Genomic DNA, 23029 nt, shown 5'->3' with positions numbered 1-23029 from the left:
TTACATCATTACAATATTAATTAAAATTACCATAGTAATAACTTAACCCTAGTGAAATCTTGTGTTTTTATATTTAAATTAAAAACCAACCTAATATAAATACTGCATCTGGTTGATGTATAGTCATTATAGACTGAAAAGCTTGATGCATCTGCCATTCTCGTCTCCATTTATCAAGCCAATGGCCCCTGTATGGGCCCAATAAGTGCGTGTCCGCTATGACTAAAGCCTTTAATTCATCAGGACTTCCTGATGTAAATAATTTTGGCCAAGAACACTGAAAAAGAAACCAAACACTGTAAAATTGCCTCTATATGTTAAAACAGAATAAAACCGTCAACAAAAGCACTCACCTGTGCTGTAACAACATAATAAATAAGAAATTCGCAATAAATGACAACAAACAATATGCCGATAGAAAATGTTAACAATTTCTTAGTTATACGCCGCATTATACTAACGATTTCTACCGATTACACAGAAAAAATGATTGCTTCGATACATCTCGTGAAGTTTATCAGTTTTAAGCAACATATATATCTTTTAAACTTTATCTTATCTCAAAATAAAAGTTAATATTTTCTTTTAGTTCACGGTTCACGGTTGGAAAGCCCACGGACAAACTGAGTGTGATTGACATTGACAGCGTCAATGTCATTCGATGAGTGAGGGTGACCACATAAAAAATTGTACTACTTTAAAGCTACGACAGACGGACGTACCGGACCTTCATCAGGTAAGGATATATTTGGGATATATCTTCAAAGAATACAATACTCAATATCTCTTTCTCTCTCACGTATTCGCTAGGTGCACGACTGGTGCTGCCCTCATTTTGGCAGACTTTCTACGTTAAATCTTATGGAGTAAAATTAGTTCAAGCGGCTGCCGCTAGTACTAGAGACAAACCAAAGAAAGTCTGCAGCGCTAGATTAAAAGTAGTTTTTAAAAATCAGTATGCGACAACACCACAGAAAATGGATTAAATAGTCTTGATACTTGTGAAATTTCTACCATATTTACCGTCTATGAAAAAATTAAGCTGTATGCACAGCTTAATTTTTATGGTAAAATAAATTTCATTCCAACAATAGATGTCACTATTAATATGTAGACATATACTAATATTGATAAATAATATTGGGAGAATGTGACATTTGGCTTCATCAAAATTAATAAGCTTTTGTAATATCCGCGACGGCGGTAAATAGGTACAGAGGGCCTACCGCGAACACCGAAGTTCTCAATATGCGAGCATCTTTCTCTTTTACTCCCATTAAGGCGTAATTAGATTGACAGAGAAATTGCCCGCAATTTGCGAACTAAAGTTTTCGGAAAAACGAAATAAACCATTAAAACAATAAACATATATTAAAAATTAATTTTAGCTTTAACTAGTAGGTACCCAATTACCCATGCCGTGAGCATAAGCATGGAGGTTGTGGGTTCGAGCTCAAAACCCGGCTAGTACCAATGAGTTTCTCGAAATGTTAGAGGAAGTTCATAAGTATGCCTATACCTATTAGGTGTGTTCAATTTGCTGTGAAACCTTTGTCTAAACCAATATTATATTATCTAAGTAGGTACATATGGTGAAGTATTAAGATGTTTCATTCCACTTACCCGTCATCAACTCCAAATTTTGTAAACATTGTCGTTTTTCAGCTTGAATCGCCTCGTGCTGACTTTTTACAAGTGTAAAATTATTCGTCATGCGGAAAAGTAACTCCCGCACGCCGGTTTTGTAAGGTTTCACCATGTTTATTCCGTTCATCACAAAACACAATGAATATTTAAACGATTTTGACAAACACATACCATAGTGCATGACGTTTACTGACTGCTTAAAAACATTGCCATATGTAGTTTTTTAATTCGATGTCAAATTATTGCGCTGCAGACTTTCTTTGGTTTGTCTCTAATGGCGGACATTCCATAAGATTACCTGTGTTTGTGACGATCAGCGCCACTTCCCCCTCCACCGACTTCGCACCTGGCGAATATCAGAACATGAGAACACCTTAACCTATGACCTTAACAAACGACAGCGGACCACCTTCTATCCGATCCGGTACCCCCGTCTGTTATAGCTTTAAAACATTTCGCACACCTTACCAGGCCTTCGACTTTCAGTCAGTGAAATCGAGCCCGCAGTTCGCCCGAGATTCACGCACATAGGCTGGAGAGGGCTTATGACGTAATTTATGGATGACCCCTTTCGGATAGTCCAATACATCATTTACACCTTATAAAACAAAGTCCCCCGCCTCATCTGTCTGTTGTTTGTATGTTCGCGATAAACTCAAAAACTACTGAACGGATTTTCATGCGCCTTTCACCTATCAGTAGAGTGATTCTTGAGGAAGATTTAGGTGTATAATTTGTTAACCCGTGCGAAGCCGGGGCGGGTCGCTAGTAAAATATTAAGATAGTGTTAGCCTCGTTTATTAAAAATTATTAGATATGTACGTATTAAAATAGGTACAGTCAAAGGGTTTTACAAAATATTTGCGAGGAAAAGATTCAAACCACGTGTTTCCTTTCCTTCGATCTTAGATTAAGAGGCTGTCAATACCTAGAAAAAAATGTGGATTATTTGTGTAATATTGAAAATGTGATTTTATTTGCAGACCCAACCCAAAGTGAAAAAAAAGACAGAAACGTTGGTGATTTTAGGACCAATCTTTGAATTTTTTTCTATCGAGCCGATTTCGTTCAATCATGAATCGAGTACGGCCACGGTCTTTGAAATGTAATGAATATATAGTTCGTTTTTTTAGCATTAGAAAGAAGGTAAGCGATCTTGACATGTCTTTTAATTGAAAAACACTTTTTAAAAATCAGTAACTTATACTTATGAAGGCAGAAGAATATAAATTATCGTATTAGATTCATAATTGTTACATATTTGCCGTGACTTATTTTTAAAACATGATTTTCAATTAAAAGACACATCAAGATTGTTTACCTTTTTTCTAATGCTAAAAATCAGTAGGAAAAACAACACAGGACACTGGGTGTTGACAGCCTCTTAACATTAGTAATGCGAAAAAAATAACTACAATTACCAGAAAGTCTTCAATTACGTGTAGATATTTCTGTTAGAAAAATATTTTTCCAAAAAATTCAGGAATTAATGAAATGAATAGAAAACAATCAATTAAATAAATCACAATCATTTGGTTCATTAACAATACTGAAATCATTATTTGGTTTGTATAAAGTTATGATATAGTATAAGGAGTATTGGATTTCCTGAAATTATCAATATTCTTAAATGTAACAGTATTTTAAAGCCATTAATATTACTTAATCACTAGCGACGCAGTCCTTATCTTATCAACAAGGGCTGTCTTATGTTTATGCTGTGCATATTAATGATAACAATTAATTATTAGAAACCAGCAATACGCATACAAGTTGCTGTCTCATTATTTCATTGCACGGCTATACAGAGGCCGGTAGAAACTGTAGAAAGCGTACCTATACCCGTACGTAAAGAAAACTCGGCGTTGTGTTTTGCGTCATTAAAAGAAAATAAGTCAGATAATAGATATTACACATTTGGTAAATTCAACTGTGTGGCCGTAGGCAGGGCCAAACAAAATACAAATAATGTGATGTGTTTAGAAGCACAGGCTGTAAATTTTCTCTGCGCTTATATGACCATAACCAATGATAAACAATAAAAACAAGCTTATATATTCTAACACAGGTACAATATATCTAGTAATTAAAATGTGATAATTCATGAATGTGATGAAAATAAGTAAATGTGATTAAATTACGATGTCGTGACGAATAAATGCCAAATTATACGTAATTAATATTAAAATCTAAGGAATCCGTTTATATTACCTAAGATTTACCATAGAACTTGCTATTTAGTAAGAATATTAGAAGATTTACATTAATCTTAGCTTTTCCGAACATGTCCATAACTGCACAGCCCTCATACTGTTTTTGAAGTAAGTCTTGTATATCTATTTCAATAGAGTCCATTTCTACGCCCATGAATTTCCCTTTTACCGTGAACACTCCATTGTGGTCGGTGGGTGTTATTTCGAATTGCACATTTTTGAACTGAGAAGGCGACAAACCGTCGATTTCTAGTAAAACTCCGCGCTCCAATAACTTAGCACCCGAATATTTGATTGTTAGCTTCGATTTTAACTTCTGGATGTCTTTCCCCGATCTTCTTAGAGATGCGTGTACACTCCTGAAAAAAAAATATTTTAGTATCAAATGAGAGGCAATATAACATGTTCTTAAAAGACTTTTAATAAAATTATTGTTTTTTGAAACAAATTAAAGAAAATTACTTTACGCTTAACGTACGTTGTATGAACAGAAAAGAAGGCCTACCGCGAAATTTCGTTGTCTGACTCTACCACTTTTGCATATTCGAGCGATAGCGAGGCAGGTAACAAAATTTCGATATTCGAATTTCGCGGGGGTATCTGTTTTTGTTTAGACTTACATTTTACCGGCGTGAAGATTTGCGAGACACGACCTTATATACTCGTCATAAGATTTACATTTCTCCTCGTAATATTTAGTTTTTTCATGCAAGCTTTGTTTAGTGCGCGTAAGTGTCGCCAAGGCCCGTCTTTGCGCTTGTCTGTACTTGCCCTTATTGCACAGATCGAGGGCTATAGACGTTACTAAAGCTTGGTAACCATCTTCGCGAGTCACGTAGCCTTCGTCTTCGAGCATTTGTAGGTTTTTGCGCAGTTTCGCGATGTGTTCGCGTAGAGTCATGGCGTCATCGGGCCGCGCTTGCCCGGAATAAATGCGTCTTTTCACTTTTGCTGCGTATTGTTCTTGTTGTTCTTGGGTTGTGCCGATGCATATGGCTTCTAATAAATGTTCACCTAGAAGAATTCATAAACATAAGTACTAATAACCGTGAGAAAAATAAACAGACTGCCTTTATAATTCATTATAAAGGCTCTCTACAGTCTCTACCTTCAGGTAGATAGTGGAAATGAATAACATAAATTAAAATAGGTTACTATAGCTGGTCAAGCAACTCTTGTCAGTAAATAAAGGCGCGAAATTCAAATTTTCTATGGGACGATATCCCTTCGCGCCTACATTTTTCAAATTTGCCGCCTTTTCTACGGACAAGATCTGCTTGATCAAGTATACAATATATTCTATGGAAAACAGAGACTTTTAGCGGTAACAGAAAAACCTGTTACCGCTAAAAGTTATTTACTTATTTTATAAAATACCAGGATAAATTTCCTTAAGGTAATTTCTTGTTTAAAATATAAAAAGAAACTTACCGTTCAGGAACGGTATGACAGCGACGCATAATTCTTTGGTTTTGATAAACAACTTGTTCAGATCAGTCATGTCGTCTGCTGGGGCTTGGAATTTATTTACGAGCGCCAAACACACTTCCAACCTCGCGTTTTCTTCCACGGAGTCACCAAATTGCTAAAAGAAAAAAAGTCCGTTAACAAAAAAACATTGGTGTAGTTCTTAGAGAAAAATACCTAAATGCGGTAAGCATTCTTAGCGCCACTTGCACCATTCCACTAACCCGGGGTTAACCGGTTAAACCTGGAGTTACCATGGTTACCAGTACAATTTGACATTGCGTTAACGGTTTAACCGCGTAACCCCGGGTTAGTGAAATGGTGCAAGTGGCCCTTAGAGTCTCATGTTTGATTTAAACTTTCGTTAAAGTTTCGCCCGTGAATATAGATTTGTTATATGGCCGAAACTGAGCGAAAAGATTTATTCTATTGGGCATTTTGAGTAACTACAGTACAATAAATAACATTCTACAATACCCTGGACTATTCTTTAATTTACTTTAGGTCGGCCTTTATTGTCCTTTTTCCTTAGGTCAAAGAGTTTTTGATTGTAAAGCTTGGAGGATATAATCAAACGGAGACGCCATGTCTGTAATTTTCTGTACAAAACAGTCTGCCGATTTTTGCGGGGGAGGGGAACGTCAAATGTATGCGTAACGTAAAAATAGCCATGTCAGATAAACGTCAGTCCATACATTGTGTATGACCGTTGGCCGCCTATTTTCGACAGAGGGGAAAGCCTGTTAATGGCTACTCCGTTTAGTTGTATCCTCCAAGTTGTAAAGAGATGAGAGAGATGTCTAAGAAAAAAATGTTTCGCCCCTTATCAGCTAAAATAGATGGCACTCTACTATGTCATGTTTTGTGGTCAGATTTTCCAACGTCAACTTATGACTACCTCAAGTCTAAGACAGACATACTTGACACAATCTTTACCTCAGGGTGAGCAGTCAAGGTAGGTATTAAATATTGACATGGACATAGTGCCAAAAATATGTGTACACCACCTTATTGCCCATACATTAAGGTACATATTTTTGGTGATTTTTCTGTGTCGATATTTAATACATTGACTGTACAGTCACCTGCAATAATATGTGACACAACGAAGGCCGCAATAATATCTGACACGATCTTATTTGTAGAGCCATAAAAGCGTGTCACATATTTTTGCGGCTTTCGAAGAGTAACATATTATTGCAGGTGACTGTACAGTAAAAAAAAGTGAAATTCGACAATTTACCGAATCGACGTCCCTTGAAGCGAGTTGTGCGACCGACGGGACGTCGCCGAGGTCATCCAGCAGCTCGTTGAGCCGGTCGCGCGGGTCCGGAGCCAGCACGTCCTGGTACTCGATTAGCAGGGCATGGGTGTCTACAATCTCCTGTAAAAGATAACACGGAACGGTTAGGTATACTAGGTCAACCAGATCTTGACAGTAGAAAAAGGCGGCAAATTTGAAAAATGTAGGCGAGAAAGGAATATCGTCCCATAGAAAATTTGAATTTCGCGCCTTTTTTTACTGACAAGTTTTGGTTGACCAGCTATATGTAGGCGACGGAACCTACCAACCTTTATGCTGCGCGCGTGCTGGCAGCCTGGCTGGTACGGATGCCGCTGCCAGCGCGCGTCTTTTGTTTATACATATACAGTGTGGAAAGATAAGTCGGGCCCTGGAGGGAAACTACCTTAAATCTGTGGCGGCCTGCTCGGCTCGCCACTCTACACGCGCCTAAGTCCGCGCGCCTGCGCGATGCGCCACCGGCCGTCTCTTGGCAACGGACAAGATCTGCCTAAGACGAAATCCCATATTTCTAGTAATTCGTTGATTTGTTGTATATACCTAAATTGATGTAAATAACACTGTAAATATAATTGTAAATACTTTCGGTGACTTCTTTTGTACATAGCATTTTCCCCTACATACCTACCAACCACATTGGTGACTACCGACTAACGCAAGATGTCGAAAGAAAATCTCCATGAAGATTATGCCGACGCAAATGAGGAGGCGCAGGTATGTAGGGTTGGCGTCCGCGTGCCTCCATTTAACGCGGACGAGCCCGCCCTGTGGTTCGCCCAGATCGAAGCTCAGTTTCACTTATCGAAAATCACACTTGACGATACCAAATTTTATTACGTAGCTGGGCAATTAGAGGCGCGCTATGCAATGGAGGTAAAGGATGTAATTACTAACCCTCCCGCTACTGAGAAATATCCCAAAATAAAGGCCGAATTAATAAAACGTCTGTCCGCGTCGCAAGAGAAACGGACGCGGCAGCTGCTTGTTCATGAGGAGCTGGGCGACCGCAGCCCGTCCCAGTTTCTACGCCACTTACAAAACCTGGCCGGCGCCGCTGCAACTTCGGACCTCCTACGGACAATTTGGTGCGACCGTTTACCGCACAATGTTCAGACCATACTTGCGTCGCAGTCTGAGCAGCCTTTAGAACAGCTCGCCGATCTAGCAGATAAGGTTTATGAGCTAGCTCCTCCAACACCCCGTGCTCCGCAAGTGGCGACTACTTCTGGTGCTGCTACCACCTACGCACCAGCGCATCCTATCTGCCACGCGCCCGCTTCGCCTACCGACGCCTTGACGCAGCAAGTCAACGAGCTTACAAGGCAAGTCGCTTTATTAACGACTAAATACAGAAGAGGACGTACGCACTCGCGCTCGCGCTCGTCGTCAAGGCCACGAAGGCACAGCCACTCTCGACCTAGGATGCCGCAGCCGCCGTCTAACCATCCGCACTGTTTTTATCACTACAACTTTGGGCAAAAAGCACATAAATGTAGTAAGCCCTGCAGTTTCGACTCGGAAAACTCCCCGGGCGGTCGGAAGTAGCGGCCAGCGACTGCCCTACCTCAAAATCTGGCCGTCTATTCATTACCGACCGGACTACGAAAATAAGGTACCTCGTTGACACGGGATCTGATTTATGTGTTTTCCCCCGGTCGGCTGTCAAGACGCCTTGCCCACAATCAAAATTTGATTTAACTGCAGCCAACAATTCTGTCATACATACATATGGACCGATACAGCTAACTATCAACTTGGGTCTACGAAGAGCGTTCCCATGGAACTTTACTATAGCCGACGTGTCAAAACCGATTATAGGAGTCGACTTTCTCATCTATTACGATCTATTGGTAGACTGCCGAAACCGTCGACTAATAGATAACCTTACATCGTTATCGGTAGCCGCTATGCCCTACACGTCGTCCGATAATATTGCTTCCGTCAAAACCGTTACTGGTGAAACAGAATTTCATGAAATCTTACGCGAGTATCCCGCTATCACCAGACCTCCAGGTAGACACTCGCCATCGAAGCATAACACCTTGCACTTCATCAAGACTACTCCCGGACCGCCAGTATCCTGCAAACCTCGCCGCCTTGATCCTATGCGTCTGCAAGCTGCCAGAAAGGAGTTCGAGGATATGTTGGCATCCGGTATAGCCCGTCGATCAGAAAGTCCCTGGGCCAGTGCACTTCACTTGGTGAAGAAGAAAGATGACACCTGGAGACCCTGCGGTGATTATAGGGCACTGAACGCCAGAACGATCCCTGACCGATACCCTATTCGTCATATTCACGATTTTTCTCACCAACTATCCGGCTGTACCATCTTCTCAACCATCGATCTGGTTAAGGCTTACAATCAGATAGCCGTGAACCCTGATGACATTCCCAAAACCGCGATTATCACTCCATTTGGCTTATTTGAATTCCCATTCATGACTTTCGGACTAAGGAATGCAGCGCAGACCTTCCAGAGGTTTATTGATGAGGTTCTGCTCGGTCTAGACTTCTGCTATGGTTACTTAGACGATATCCTGATTTTCTCATCTTCACTGGAACAGCACAAAGGTCATCTCCGTCAACTGTTTGAGCGTTTGACACAGTACGGCGTATGGATCAACATCTCCAAATGCTTGTTTGGCCAATCCGAAGTCACTTTTCTTGGTTACCGTGTGACAGCTTCAGGTACCAAGCCTTTGGAATCTAAGGTGCAAGCTATCCAGGAGTACGCCGTCCCTAAAACAGTCAAGGAACTCAGAAGGTTCCTGGGTATGATAAACTTCTACCGCAGATTCGTACCCAACGCTGCACAACTTCAGGCACCTCTTCACTCCATTCTGTCTGGTCCCAAGATCAAAGGATCACATCCAGTGAACATGACTCCTGAATTGCTACAGGCTTTCGAAGACTGCAAGTCATCGCTGTCTAAAGCAACACTCCTTGCTCATCCGGATCCTTCAGCTCAGCTAGCGATCTTCAGTGACGCTTCTGACACTTCTATTGGCGCAGTACTTCAACAGCTTGTGAACGACACCTGGCAACCCTTGGCATTCTACTCGCACAAGCTTACCAAGCCACAATCGAAGTACAGCCCGTACGACCGAGAACTCCTGGCTGTGTACGAAGCCATCAGATACTTCAGGCATATGGTCGAAGCCAGAGACTTCATAGTATATACAGATCACAAGCCACTTACCTTTGCTTTCTCCACTAACCGAGATAAATGCTCGCCAAGGCAATTTAGATACCTGGACTTTATCTCGCAATTTACAACAGACTTAAGATACTTACCTGGAACTCTCAACGTTGTCGCTGACGCCTTGTCTCGCGTCGAGGAAATCGCCGTCCCTATTGACTACCAGGCGCTTGCACAATCTCAGGATGCTGATCCAGAGCTGCAAGACCTGATCCTCCACGGCTCCTCACTCAAACTGCAGAAGATGCCTACACTTGGCAGTACCTTACCCGTCTTCTGCGATACTTCTACTGGACAACCTCGTCCATATGTCACTCCAGAGTTCCGGAAGCAAGTCTTCGACCAGCTACACCAACTTCATCATCCAGGATGCTCAGCTACCGCGCGACTGGTCTCAGAACGATTCGTATGGCCAGGGATTCGCCGAGACTGTAGAGAGTGGGCCCAACAGTGCTTGAAATGTCAACAATGCAAAATCACTCGTCATACCATTTCACCACTTTCCACTTTCACCACTCCATCCTCGAGGTTCGCTCATATTCATCTCGACCTCGTAGGGCCTCTTACCCCGTCTTCTGATTACAGATACTGCCTCACCGTCATCGACAGATTCACGCGATGGCCTGAGGCGTTTCCACTCAGAGACATCACTGCTGAATCCTGTGCATCAGCCCTGGTATCTGGCTGGTTTGCCAGATTTGGATGTCCGCTGCGGGTGACCACAGACCGTGGTCGTCAGTTCGAGAGCCAGCTCTTCAAGGCTCTGACCACGATGGTTGGTGCTCACCACCTCCGCACCACCGCTTATCATCCAGCCGCCAACGGCATGTGCGAGAGGCTCCACCGTCAGCTCAAATCCGCCATCATGTGCCACTCATCTTCGTCGACTTGGACCGAAGCTCTACCCCTCATCCTGCTTGGTATTCGAAGCGCCGTAAAGGAAGATTTACAGACTACCCCGGCAGAGCTCGTCTATGGCGAGACGCTTCGTTTACCCGGCCAGTTCCTGTCACCTCTACCCGACTACAAAGTGGCAGATATCACTGAGTACGCCACACGTCTACGCTCATACATGGCTAAACTCACACCCAGACCCGCATCTTGGCATATTTCATCATCACCGTTTTACATCCCACGTGGCTTAGATTCATGTTCCCACGTGTTTCTTCGAGTCGACCGTGTCCGCAGCTCGCTTGAACCACCGTACGAAGGCCCATATAGAGTTATTAAGCGACAGTCGAAATACTACTCTATTGACATTAAGGGCAAGGTGAATAACGTGTCGATCGACAGACTCAAGCCGGCATTTGTCATGCGAGAAGTGGCACCGCAATCGCCTGAGACAGACAACAGCGATACTGACAACGAGAAGCGGACGAGGAGTGGAAGACTAGTCAGGTTCCCCGCTAGGTATCGACCGTAGCCACGGTCTGGCCAGGGGGAACATGTGGCGGCCTGCTCGGCTCGCCACTCTACACGCGCCTAAGTCCGCGCGCCTGCGCGATGCGCCACCGGCCGTCTCTTGGCAACGGACAAGATCTGCCTAAGACGAAATCCCATATTTCTAGTAATTCGTTGATTTGTTGTATATACCTAAATTGATGTAAATAACACTGTAAATATAATTGTAAATACTTTCGGTGACTTCTTTTGTACATAGCATTTTCCCCTACATACCTACCAACCACAAATCCTTAAGCTGGCTCATTTTACTTAATGGAGACATTCCTTTATTTTTAAAAAGAAACAAAACTGCATTCAAAGTATATTTCTTTTTTTCTTCAATTTGGCTTGTCTAAAAAAATCTTGAGTACTAAATATTACATTTTATGGATATTTTGTACGACAGACGTGTTTAAGACCTAATGTTTCTTGGAGAAATGTTATCATTAACATTAACTGTATCGACTAGTAGAATAAAATTGCGAGTTTTTATTTTTTGGAATTTTTAGTCGGTTCGAGTCCCGGGCGAGGCAAGCGAGTTTTAGAAAATCTTTGAATGCAGTTTTGTTTCTTTTTAAAAATAAAGGAATGTCTCCTTTAAGTAAAATGAGCCAGCTTAAGGATTTAAGGTAGTTTCCCTCCAGGGCGCGACTTATCTTTCCACACTGTATACAGTTTTTTTCTGTCAATGAGCGACAAATGATTATTTTGCATCTGCTGTTGTAAATTTTATGTGTAAATAGCTCGTCTTTTGTATGTATATTGTGTTGTTCGGTGTAATTGTGTATGTAGATTGTATTATATATTGTACAGCCCAGTTTTACGTGTTTTTCATTCACCATCGGCGGCCCGACAGCGTACAAGGTATTTTATGAATCCGGGTTACGATTTTAGTGAAAAGCGAAAACTGTTCAGAAGGTAAACGTTACAATTTTACGTCTAAACCTGCAACAGAGCCCCCTCGTTAATAAACCGAAAAATAGCGTCTCAGTAATTCAGTAATTTATTGCTTTCATAGGTACAATAAGGTCTTACATTAGAATGGTGAACAAGCTATGAACTCTGTAAGGGCACTGCAAATTAAGTATATTCATAACTTACTATATAACTAATCTCTTTATGCTACTTTACATGGTTTGATTGTCTCAATAGAGAAACCACATTGGCAATCGCGTGTCCTAAATAATGTAGGTATAGGTAGGCAATACTGATATTGCTAGACCGGTTAGTTTAAAATTTGTGTTTATAGGCCTTTCAAATAGTGCTTTTAGTTATTACAACTAAAACGGTAATAAATAACTTACCTGTACTGTAATATAAATATGTGGGTGATGTAGCAATGTGGCTTCAGTATACTCGTCCACCAAGAAGTATTCCTCGAGCGTAGGTCCGCGGCAGCAGCGGCGGAACACCTCCTTCATCCTCTCGTGGCAATGCACTATGAAAGGGTTCAGGCAACGGAGATGGCTGGATTCTTCGCCAAACTGTCAAAAGAGTAGATGTGTGAGCAAATATCGTAGAATTAAGAATTTCAGAAGTCTATAGCCATGTGCAACCTCGAAAAACTCACTGTGGCCCACATTTATGGCTAACGCACGTGAAAGGATGCACGTAAGTGACGTGAGCTCCATAGTAATGTTGATCTTTTTTTGATAATGAATGAAAAGATGTAAGCGTGTCGTAATAACCGCTCTGCATTGAAGTTACGATTTTTAAATAAGGTTTAATGATGATAAATTGTGAAATAGTATTTTATACAATCGTGATAAAACGGAGAGCTTTTCAGTCGAGTACCGTGTTAAGGCCACGAAGCTTGCTGAGTGGCCTTAGTAGGTACGAGATTGAAAAGCTTGATTATTACACTACCCACGACGCCTGACCCACACTATCTAGTATTTAGACAAAAGTTTTTGCACTCTACTTACACTCGTCGCCTTATGAAATTTTAAAACACAAACCCCTTTCTTTGCCGCTGAAAAGTGCAGTATTTTCGCAACCGATGCCAAGTTCTTCCGCTGATCCGTAGTGAGGCTAGCTCCGTTCGGCAAGTTGATAATGTGAAACGCGTCGGGCGCCACTATTGCAGCGTTGAGGAATTGGTAGTATACCAAATTTCCAATAACCTGAATTAATGCAGAAACAAAAAATATATTTTACTAACAAAGTAGAGTACAAAGATCAAGCCAGCGTGGCTAGCATATCTGACAACGCGACTTAAATCTCGACTCGTGTAAGTCTACCCTTTTGCGATTTGTCTGAGGTCAAAGGTAGCTTTATCTGGTGTGCTAATTTCATATAAAAAAGGGAAAGACGCGTTCACCGACAAAAACAATATTGAAAGAATACTCGACTATCAATGTGCTATTGAACATGTCTTATTATGTACTTTAAACGCGTTTATCACACCGATGTGGATCCGCACGCCGCTGCGGTGTTTGAGCGAGAGTTCTATCCCGTATATCTGGATCTGCGTCCAACGCGAAGACCGCCTTTACGCCCTAATTACCCGTTTTTAGTTAAAGGTATCTTTGTACGCACGCCACGCCTATCGTGTACGCGACATCGTGAACCTTGTTGAAATGCACGAAGGTTGATATTGAGCTGTAACCGCGCGCGCCAGACGTCTTTGGTGGTCAAAGAGTTAATAATGCAAAACAAAATGAGTCCACACCACATTATAAGATTTAAGTGCAGAATAAATACCTTCAGAACATCCTTCTCAGGTGTATGAGGAAATTTCGATGTCAAAGACCTATGTAAAACTCGGGCCATGTACGTGAGGCAGAAAGGCAGCAGTTCGGTGGAGTTGGTAATTTTGTCCAAGAACATTGTCACAATGGATTTCAGTTGGGTAAGGGCACTTTCAAGACGTGTTTTGACTTCGGGATACGTTAGGGCTTCTTCTTGAGTTACATTGTAAGGCAGCTTCCTAGAAGAGAATATAATTGTCAATCAACTATTGGGAAAAAATCGGAAATTTCAACATAATCAGGTCCCAGTGCAGTTTGTAATGTTACAAAAGAATGAAGTGATTTAAAATTTGTTGGATTGGAGCGGGTACTTGATAGCTTACTTGGTAAAACGCACGTATGACAGCATACAATGATAAAATTATGTTAGAGTCAGTTCCGCTTTTGGAGATGCTACTTACGAAATTTCACCTGTCTTCATTTCAGTTTCATTCCTCCATGTCTTGTAAATCTCCACAGGTCCAGTTTCTATGTTCAAATCCCTATCCTTCAACATCTTTTCAACGAGGGGGCCAATAATAGTCTGCAGGCTATTTAAACCTGACAATTGTCTTGATAGGCCAACTGCCATCTTGAGCACAAGTGGAGTTGACGCTATTATATCAAAGGGTTTCACAACTTTGCAGCTTATTTCTTCTTCCAGAGTAAACCTAAACAACTTAAGAAGCAAATATTCGTCTCTAGGATAAGCCCCAAAATTATAAAGACTCAAAACGACATTCTGCACGAAGAAATTAGTCTTGTTTTGAGGGATACAGAACAAAAGTTTAGACAGGTAGGTGGGATTCGTTTGCAGCTCGTAAAACAGATGTTGGTAGCCATCTAGAAGCCTTTTACATTCTTTTGTAAGAGATTTTAACCCTTTGACAGCAGTGGAAACCGTCATTAAGGTACCTTTGCCCTGATTTTGTAAAACAAGTTTAGTCATGGAGTTGTGTTTAACCAAATTGTTAAGTTTTAACCCGTGCGCTGCGACTTCCTGTAGTGCAATTCTATTTTGGACCAGGAGCCCTATTTTCAAATCCATGTCGTCAATTTGCTTCGATAGCTCTTGATTTTTCCTTATAGATTGCACAACTTCAGCTTTTAAACTTTGGAGTTCAATTTCGCGGTCGTAGTCTTCAGTCGAAAAGTCTAATAAGGGAATGAATCTCTTGACTACTTTTAGTTGCGGGTTGGGAGAGTGGAACAGTGAAGCAAACGCCTGTCGAGCTCTGCGACCTCTCCAGAGAGCTTGAATTTTTATTATTTTCTGCTCCTGTAAGAAAATATTACAATAAATGTATAGTATCATACCTAAAATATACAATTAGGAATTATCAATCAAAAGCTCTAACATGTCAATCCAAAAAGCCGTAAGTAAAACTAGTATGGAACCACGTCTTCATGGTTTAGCATGGTTATTTATTGGTTGGTTTACCTACCTGGATTTTATACCAAGCCATGGGATTTTGCTTTCGTTCTTTCCGCAATTTAGCCTCTATAGTCTTCAGTTTAATCATTGTCTTATACTTTCTTTGAATCATTATACTTCTCCACCAAGCTTGTATTTTGATAACAAATACTTCATTATCTTTGAAAATCTTGAACCTCTGGTGTAAATTATTCCTGTACAAGTATCCTCTACAATATGCTTGAAGTTTTACGATCGCTTTTTCTATAATGACTTGCTTGTATTTATTGATGTGATGTTTATTTGTTTTGTCGACCAGGCTATTCACATCCTTTCGGCTAAAATAGCGCGCGTAAGGAACAAAATCTTTTGGGGTGGTCCAGCTGTAGGTGTAAGACTCTATGTCTATGTAAACAGTATTCCCTGCATCTGTGTGGCACACTATCCATGGGCAGATATAGTGTCCCCGTTTTTTCAATGCTTTAGTAAATGTCTGAAAATACACGTTCTTACATGCACTGTCTACCATCAAATTAGAAAAAATTGACGATAACAGAGCCTCCCAGAATTCATCAACGTTGTTTTTCAATACTGCCGAGTTTAAGTGAACTAAAGTATCAGTCAAGTCCTTGACTTTTGAAGACTCTTCATTCACTTCATTTATAGTTTCGACAATGTCATCAAGCCAAAGATTTTGTGAATCTTTATGGAGATACTTTTTCTTCAGCATTCTTAAATAGAGATGTTTCTCCTCTTTATGCAAAGGAGCTGGTATCTTCAAATAAGCACTTTTTAGAAGAGGCATTAGTGCCTCCACATTGTCATCAGATACTGCTTTGTTAATTCTTTCAATTGCAGCCACTAATTCTTCATTGTCATCATCCTCCAAATTAACCATTTCAATAGTGTCCCTAATGTCTTCTAAAGTGAGCAATGGGCAAGCGCACTGTTCCTTCACTTTGACCTGCAACGCGGTCATGAGCGCAGACAGGTAGCGGCGGCGACAGTGCGGCCGCAGACCCTCGAGGTGCACCTGCTTCAAAGTCAATGTCTTCCAAAGAGCAGATTCATCCCCCCTCTCCACCGCCTGAGAAACTGCTGCAATTGCCGTCAAATACGACACGGATGCGGCTATCTCACTCTCATTCAAGTTTTTCTCGAGTTCAAACTTCTCTAACTTCATTTCTTCAAACATAAGTGGGATGGCATACTTATCTACCTTGATATTTAATTCTAGATTAGGATTAGTCAATGCTTTATATAAGTCTTCACAATTACCATCATCCAAAGCACTATTAACTTTCGAGATAGCGGTTTTATGATCTCCATGCTCAATAGATTTTCGATTACCTTCATTAATTATATTTTGAAATATCTTGTGCCAATTAGTGATGCTTTCAACCTCGACGTCTTTATTACTTTCAATTATTTCTTTGACAACATCACAATAGAAGTCCAAGTTGTCTGGGTTATAGTCCTTTACTTTTACCCAAGATTCATTGAAGATTTTATGCAAGCTATTGATGTCGTTATCATTTGAAGTGGAGCACAGTTTCTTCCACAGAAATTTGTAATTCGTGGCAGTTATGTGCCCTTGTATTTCTACAATGGTAAGCACTTCATCATACTCGTCGGGGACATAGCTATCATTGAGGGAGTGGTTATGGGCGGCCTGTAATTTTTCATGCTTAGCGGCCTTCAATACCTTTTTATATTCGTCCATAAGACGATTTTGGACATATTTTAACTTGAGTTGTGGATTCAATAAGGCAGAAGTTATTGGTTTATGACTGTCCAAAAGTTTATTTAGTTCGATTACAGCTTTATGCATGCCTTGGTCATCATCCACATTATTTTTCGATAAGATACCACTAATTTTTTGAAACATAGGCATTGGGTGCGCGCATCTTTGTAGGTCTTTGGAGACTGTATCAAGTTCTTCATCTAAAAAAATACAATTATATCACTACATAGTATAAAACAAAGTCGCTTCCCGCTGTCTGTCTGTCTGTATGCTTAGATCTTTAAAACTACGCAACGGATTTTGCTACGGTTTTTTTTTAATAGATAGTGATTCAAGAGAAAGGTTTATGTATAATTTGTTAACCCGTGCGAAACCGGGCGGGTCGCTAGTTAACAATAAAGTAAAAATAAAATAAGATATTAAACATAGCATTCTAGATGTATTAGTATTAAACGCCACAAATCTATTGGTATAAAAATTTATATCTATTTTAGAGGTTTATTTTACCTGTAAACACAGCTTTTCCATAGACATCTTGAATGAGAGGTGCTTTCCCAAGTTTGAACAAATGGGTACTTAGAGCATGTATACAGTATATTAACCTTGGGATATTCTTTTTGTCGTAGATGTCTGTCGTTTCAGGTTGGAACGTCTGAGGAAAAAAATATGGACCTATTGTTTCGAACTTTATAGTTTACTTTTTTTTAATAATGCTTCCAATAAACCAAAGAGTTAATGATTGTAGAAGAGATGTAAAGTCTAAGAAATATTTATTTACGATACAAGTGCGGAAAGTAGGAAATTCGCAATGAGTGGTGATAAATGAAAATACGTCAACACGACCGAAGGGTTTTAAATCGACACGAGTTGCGATTTACCTATTCGCACGTGTATCGTACAACGTTTTATAGTACATGTGGCCCTTTAAACATTCGACATATGCACGGAAACTGATCATTCTCGCACTAGTGCGGGAAAGTAGCACCATATGTACTGTAATAGTTATTTACGATACAAGTGCGGAAAGGAGGAATTTCGAAACGAGTGGCGATAAATTAAAACATGACCGAAGGGAGTGTTTTATATCGACACAAGTTGTGAATTATCTATTCGCACGTGTACCTATCGTACAACGTTTTACGGTACATATGGCACTTTAAACTTATGACATACACACAGAAAGTGCTATTTCCCGCACTAGTTCGGGAAAGTAGCACCATATGTACTGTAAAGATCGTTCCAGGTGTGACAACTGATGTTTTGTGGTAACTAAATTGACAACCATCAACTTTTGACAGCCAAAATTACTGCATATTGTACGGAGCCATATATCGCCATCTATACTGCCAACTACTGCTATCAGTACTTACAACAGGAAGTTCAGTTTTCCTTAAAATTTGCAGGAACATGTTAATGTTGTCTGTATGTTTAAACTGCAAACCCATGACCTGCAATGCAAAATGTTGTTTTACTTAAGTATAGAATGAGCATTTCTCAAAAAATTTGTACATTTCGATCACATCTTAGATTTCTATAAAAATTGGTCTGCTGGTAAAGTACATGAAGCTGAACAATTTCCTTTATACGCATAATGCCAAAAACGCAAAACGCCATTTTGTCGTTTCGCGTAATTTAAAAAAAAATACGCATAAAGCCAAATACGCTTTATGCCTTAAACGCAGAATGCCAAAAAACGCATAATGCCAAAAACGCAGAAAGACAAAAACGCTTACATATAATTATATGTTAACAGGAACTATATGTAGTAATTAGGGCAGTATGGGCAATGGGCTTGCATGTTGCGGTAGGTATATGAAAAAACATTCATTATTTATTTTTTAATCGAGGAAGGTGTGATGAAATACCCTTGTAACAAATTGGTAACAATCTGGTCTATTATCTTGTCATGGCTAAACTACTGAACTAATTTTGAAATTAAGGCTAGACATGGTTTTTTTCTTTATCATTTGGTATTCTTATATTATCTTCATTTGGTATTCTTATCTTATCGTATCTTATCTTAGGTGAAGAAGAGGGATTGTCAAACTGATATGGAGCTAAATGCACATAGGAGGAGTAGCTGGCAGAGCTAAATTAGCTTGCTACATTCTTATTATAACATGTCGGTGGCAAACAAGCATATGGCCCACTATATATCATATCATTTAATTTATTTTCATAATAGGATTTTACAATCGCTTTATGACGTCAAACAGTAGCAATTACCTACTTAAAAATTAAATAACAATTTATATTATCTATGGTACACTATACACATACATATTTATTAACTCCAAGGGTTAACTTCTTCTAAATAGTCTGATATTTTGTAATATCCCTTTTTACACAACTTTTGAAATGAAATTTGAATGAAAGATCTACTTATTCTATGAAGTCTAGTTACAGTAGGTACAAGTTTGTTTTTGTTTCTTGTATTTCTGTTGTGTATGTCGCAATATTTTTTAAACAGGTGTTTATTTTTCTGCACATATAATAGATTTTCATAAATGTATTGCGACGCAAATGTCAAAATGCCTAATTTTCCAAATTTGTCTCTTAGTGAAGCCCTACTTCCCATATTATAAATAGCTCTAATCGCCCGTTTCTGCAATATAAAGACACAATTCGCATCTGCAGCGTGCCCCCATAAAAGGATGCCGTATGACATTACGCTGTGGAAATAGCCAAAGTAGACCAGTCGAGCCGTGTCCACATTAGTCAGGGTTCTAATTTTTTTTACAGCAAATGAGGCAGAACTGAGCCGATTAGACAGTTTACGGATATGAGATCCCCACTGGAGTTTGACATCCAAACTCATGCCCAAGAAGACAGTCGAATCTTCAAAATTAAACGGTTCATCTTTAATTTTGATACTCGAAACCACCGGTTTAACATTAGGCAATACAAATTTTACACACTTCGTTTTCTTTTCATTCAAGAGAAGATTATTAGCAGTAAACCAATCCACAACACTAGATATAGCAGCATTAACATCATTATAATTTGTTTGATGTCTGTAAATTTTGAATATTAACGAGGTGTCATCAGCAAACAGTACAAGGTCATGTTTGTTGCGTACTAGGTGAGGCAAATCGTTAATATATACGAGAAATAGAAAAGGGCCCAAAATTGAACCTTGCGGGACACCCATTTTTAATTTGCTGCCAGATGATCTTGTACCATTTACAGTCACCCTCTGAGTCCTATCGCTTAAATATGATTCCAGAAGCCTTAAGTTCCAGACCTTTAACTCCATAGTGGCGTAGCTTCCTGATCAGGGTGTCATGATGTACACAGTCGAATGCTTTGGATAAGTCACAGAAAACGCCTAGCGCATCCTGTGACTCCTCCCAAGCATCAAAAACATGTTTTATTAGTTGAACACCTGCATCTGTTGTAGAACGACCGCGCGTAAATCCAAATTGTGTGCTATGCATTAGATTACATGCTTATGCTTAGATTACATGCATTAGATTAGATTATGCTAGACATTATGCACTTGATGTTAAACAGTCACCATAGCCTATGGATGCTTGCAAATCCAAGGGTTGTTACATGTGCAATCGTGCATTGACAACCCATTCAAAACTGCACAGTTTTGAAGAACATATAAAGCCCCGTCTCCATATCGCGCGGCGAACTATCGAACATTGGCTCGCGCGACAGCCGTGCGCAATGGATACCGGGCTGCCGCGCGAGCCAACTCGATCATTCGCAACGTTTGCCGTGCGAGGCAGCCTCGGTCAGTAGGATTTCTTGCACGAGGCCGCCGCGCGCGGCAAAGCCGAGCCACGGTGACGCTGAGCCAAACATCGAGCGCTCAGTTTAACGTGAAGTCGCACAGAGACCGCGCGTGTCATGAGGTCGGGACACGGACATTTCGCATCCCATAACCGTCTATATTCACCATATAGTTGTATAAATTTAAGGCACTGTTCATTATCCATGACGCTAACATGCGGCGAACAAGCGAGGCAAAACACAACCATCTTGAGTGAGCGCGGCAAACGTACTGAGGCGCCTTTGAGCATGGACAAAAACCGACAACGCTCGGCTCGGGCCGAGGCGCGCTCGGCCGAGGCCGGACATGCGTTTGCCTCGGGCGAGGCACGTCCTGACTGACCGAGGATTTTCCTCGCGAGGCTGCTCGCTCAGTCAGTACCCGGCTATTGGCGCGCGCGGCACGCGCTCGAACGTGCCGCGCGACGAAATATTCATTGTCGGTTCATAACAGATCATTTTTCTATTTGGCTATACTTCGATCTGAATAATTTATTTTTGTGATATAATGTGGTCGATCGTCGGATCGCCTGCCGCGCGCGGCTGCCGGGCTATAGTTCAAGATGGTGCCAAAATTGGCTCGCGATACAAAATACAGGTTTGCCGCGCGATATCGAGACGCGGCTTTATATGAAAAATATTTTTGCTACAATTTTTTTTTATTAATTCTTTTAAATTCGAGTATATTTTTTTATATCTAACCATTAACTTACAAATGTTGTGTGCCACCATAACCGTTATGACGATTGATGTAGTGGAGTTAAAGAGACTGATGAACAGATGTTTATTTAATTTTCACAAAAAGATTGGAAGGATTTCACAATGAAATGGATCCAAAATAAATTAAAGGATTGGTTGTTGCTTGAAGTCAGTTTTTGAATGTCTAATAAAGAACTGGCCAGGTGCGAGTTGAACTCGCTAACCGAGGGTTCCATACAAATTTAACTTTATATTTTTTACAATTTTTCCCTGTATATGTAGTGTAAGATGATATTACTTGCCAAATTTCATGGTTCAAGGTCAACAGGAAGTAGCCTATCCATTTTGATTCCCTTGAGTGTCGAAGTATTCGTTTTTTGCGGCATAAACAACCATATCTTTTTTTTTTGATAACTTAGAAATTTGATGTTTTTCACAGCTTCAAGGGACCATAGACCGGAGTATATGGTTGAAATTTCATCTCGATACCTCCACGCGTTCCCAAGATAAAGGGTCTTGACAGTCAGATGGATGGACAGACAGATGGATGGACGGACAGATGGACGGACAACAAAGAGATTCTATAAGGGTTCTGTTTTTTCTTTTTGAGGTACGGAACACTAAAAACACAGATTTATTCATACTGCTGCATAAATGGAATTTAAAACGGGTAAGTAGAGGAGGTAGGGCACCATTGGGCAGTCGGGAGGCTTGGGCACCCCCTTGTAAATCCAATAGTCCCCTACCTCCCCTATGCACTTCTGCAGCTTGCTGTACACATGATAATGATATTATTCACCTTATAACGCCTTTGATCAATGTCATAAATTTTCTTCAACGCAAGTGATTCAGGTGCAATAAAATTGCCCAGTTTTGCTAAATATACTCCGTTGCGCAGATTTTCCTCAAATTCAGTAGTTGGCGGTAGTTTCTCTTTCAAACATGCTTCCATCCACGTCTTGGCCTCCTCCAACCGGCAAAGGTACTCGTACGCCACAGTCCTTTGTCTTATCACATCCATTTCTTGACCAGTTTTTCGCATATCTGTGTCACCTGTTGTGTTAAATACTCATGTACTTAGGTTATCAAATTAGTAATCATAAATAAAATTAACAACAAATCAGCAAAACACTTACAGTCGTCGATCTTTCCAATGCGAATGTCCTCCATGTTTTCACGTAGTACGGAAATCATTGTATTGTTTTAAGCTTCCTGTATCTTAAATTAAGTCTGATCAACCATCACAGAGAAATATGTAAATGTATTTTTGTGTCCGACGATTTGTTTTAGTCAACAGTAACGTATTCCAAATTCTCATCCCAACGTTTAAATCCGGTTTGAATACATGTCAAATCAATGCACAGACTATAAAACACAGACAAGATTTCTAG

The 23029-nt window shown here is 40.3% G+C and overlaps 2 protein-coding genes across 3 annotated transcripts in view; both read right to left on the bottom strand.

The window, feature by feature from the left end:
- The window catches only part of LOC134663161 (metallophosphoesterase 1 homolog), a 40916-nt gene extending 40359 nt beyond the window's left edge, over nt 1–557 (bottom strand). For both annotated transcript variants that reach the window (XM_063519511.1, XM_063519510.1), the window contains exons 1-2: nt 354–557; nt 91–277 (exon numbers count right to left, since the gene is read on the bottom strand). In XM_063519511.1, the coding sequence (XP_063375581.1) occupies nt 91–277; nt 354–452 (286 nt within the window). In that variant the 5' untranslated portion in view covers nt 453–557. The remainder of the gene's footprint in view (nt 1–90; nt 278–353) is intronic.
- A 3301-nt stretch (nt 558–3858) lies between these two features.
- On the bottom strand, nt 3859–22939 carry LOC134663167 (ras GTPase-activating-like protein IQGAP1). The gene is made up of 13 exons (XM_063519523.1): nt 22775–22939; nt 22438–22691; nt 18530–18607; nt 17667–17811; nt 15447–17359; nt 14424–15280; nt 13976–14201; nt 13231–13395; nt 12577–12756; nt 6571–6711; nt 5292–5445; nt 4481–4874; nt 3859–4219 (listed from the first exon to the last, which is right to left on the bottom strand). Exons 1-13 carry the CDS (start codon nt 22830–22832, stop codon nt 3859–3861), a joined length of 4926 nt encoding a protein of 1641 aa, XP_063375593.1. The 5' UTR covers nt 22833–22939.
- Nucleotides 22940–23029: the final 90 nt, after the last annotated feature.

This window comes from Cydia amplana, chromosome 4, assembly GCF_948474715.1.
Source record: "Cydia amplana chromosome 4, ilCydAmpl1.1, whole genome shotgun sequence".
Classification (NCBI taxonomy): Eukaryota; Metazoa; Arthropoda; class Insecta; order Lepidoptera; family Tortricidae; genus Cydia; species Cydia amplana.
The sequence above is the reverse complement of the archived record's forward strand: the minus strand, read 5'-3'. Positions and strand labels throughout refer to the sequence as shown.

Excerpts from the sequence above, each read along its gene's own strand:
- LOC134663167 (XM_063519523.1), bottom strand. The coding sequence starts at position 22,832 with ATGATTTCCGTACTACGTGAAAACATGGAGGACATTCGCATTGGAAAG. Across the intron at positions 17,812-18,529 it reads GGAAAACTGAACTTCCTGTT|ACGTTCCAACCTGAAACGAC; the intron begins GTAAGTACTGAT and ends TTTTTTCCTCAG. Across the intron at positions 14,202-14,423 it reads ATGAAGACAGGTGAAATTTC|GAAGCTGCCTTACAATGTAA; the intron begins GTAAGTAGCATC and ends ATTCTCTTCTAG.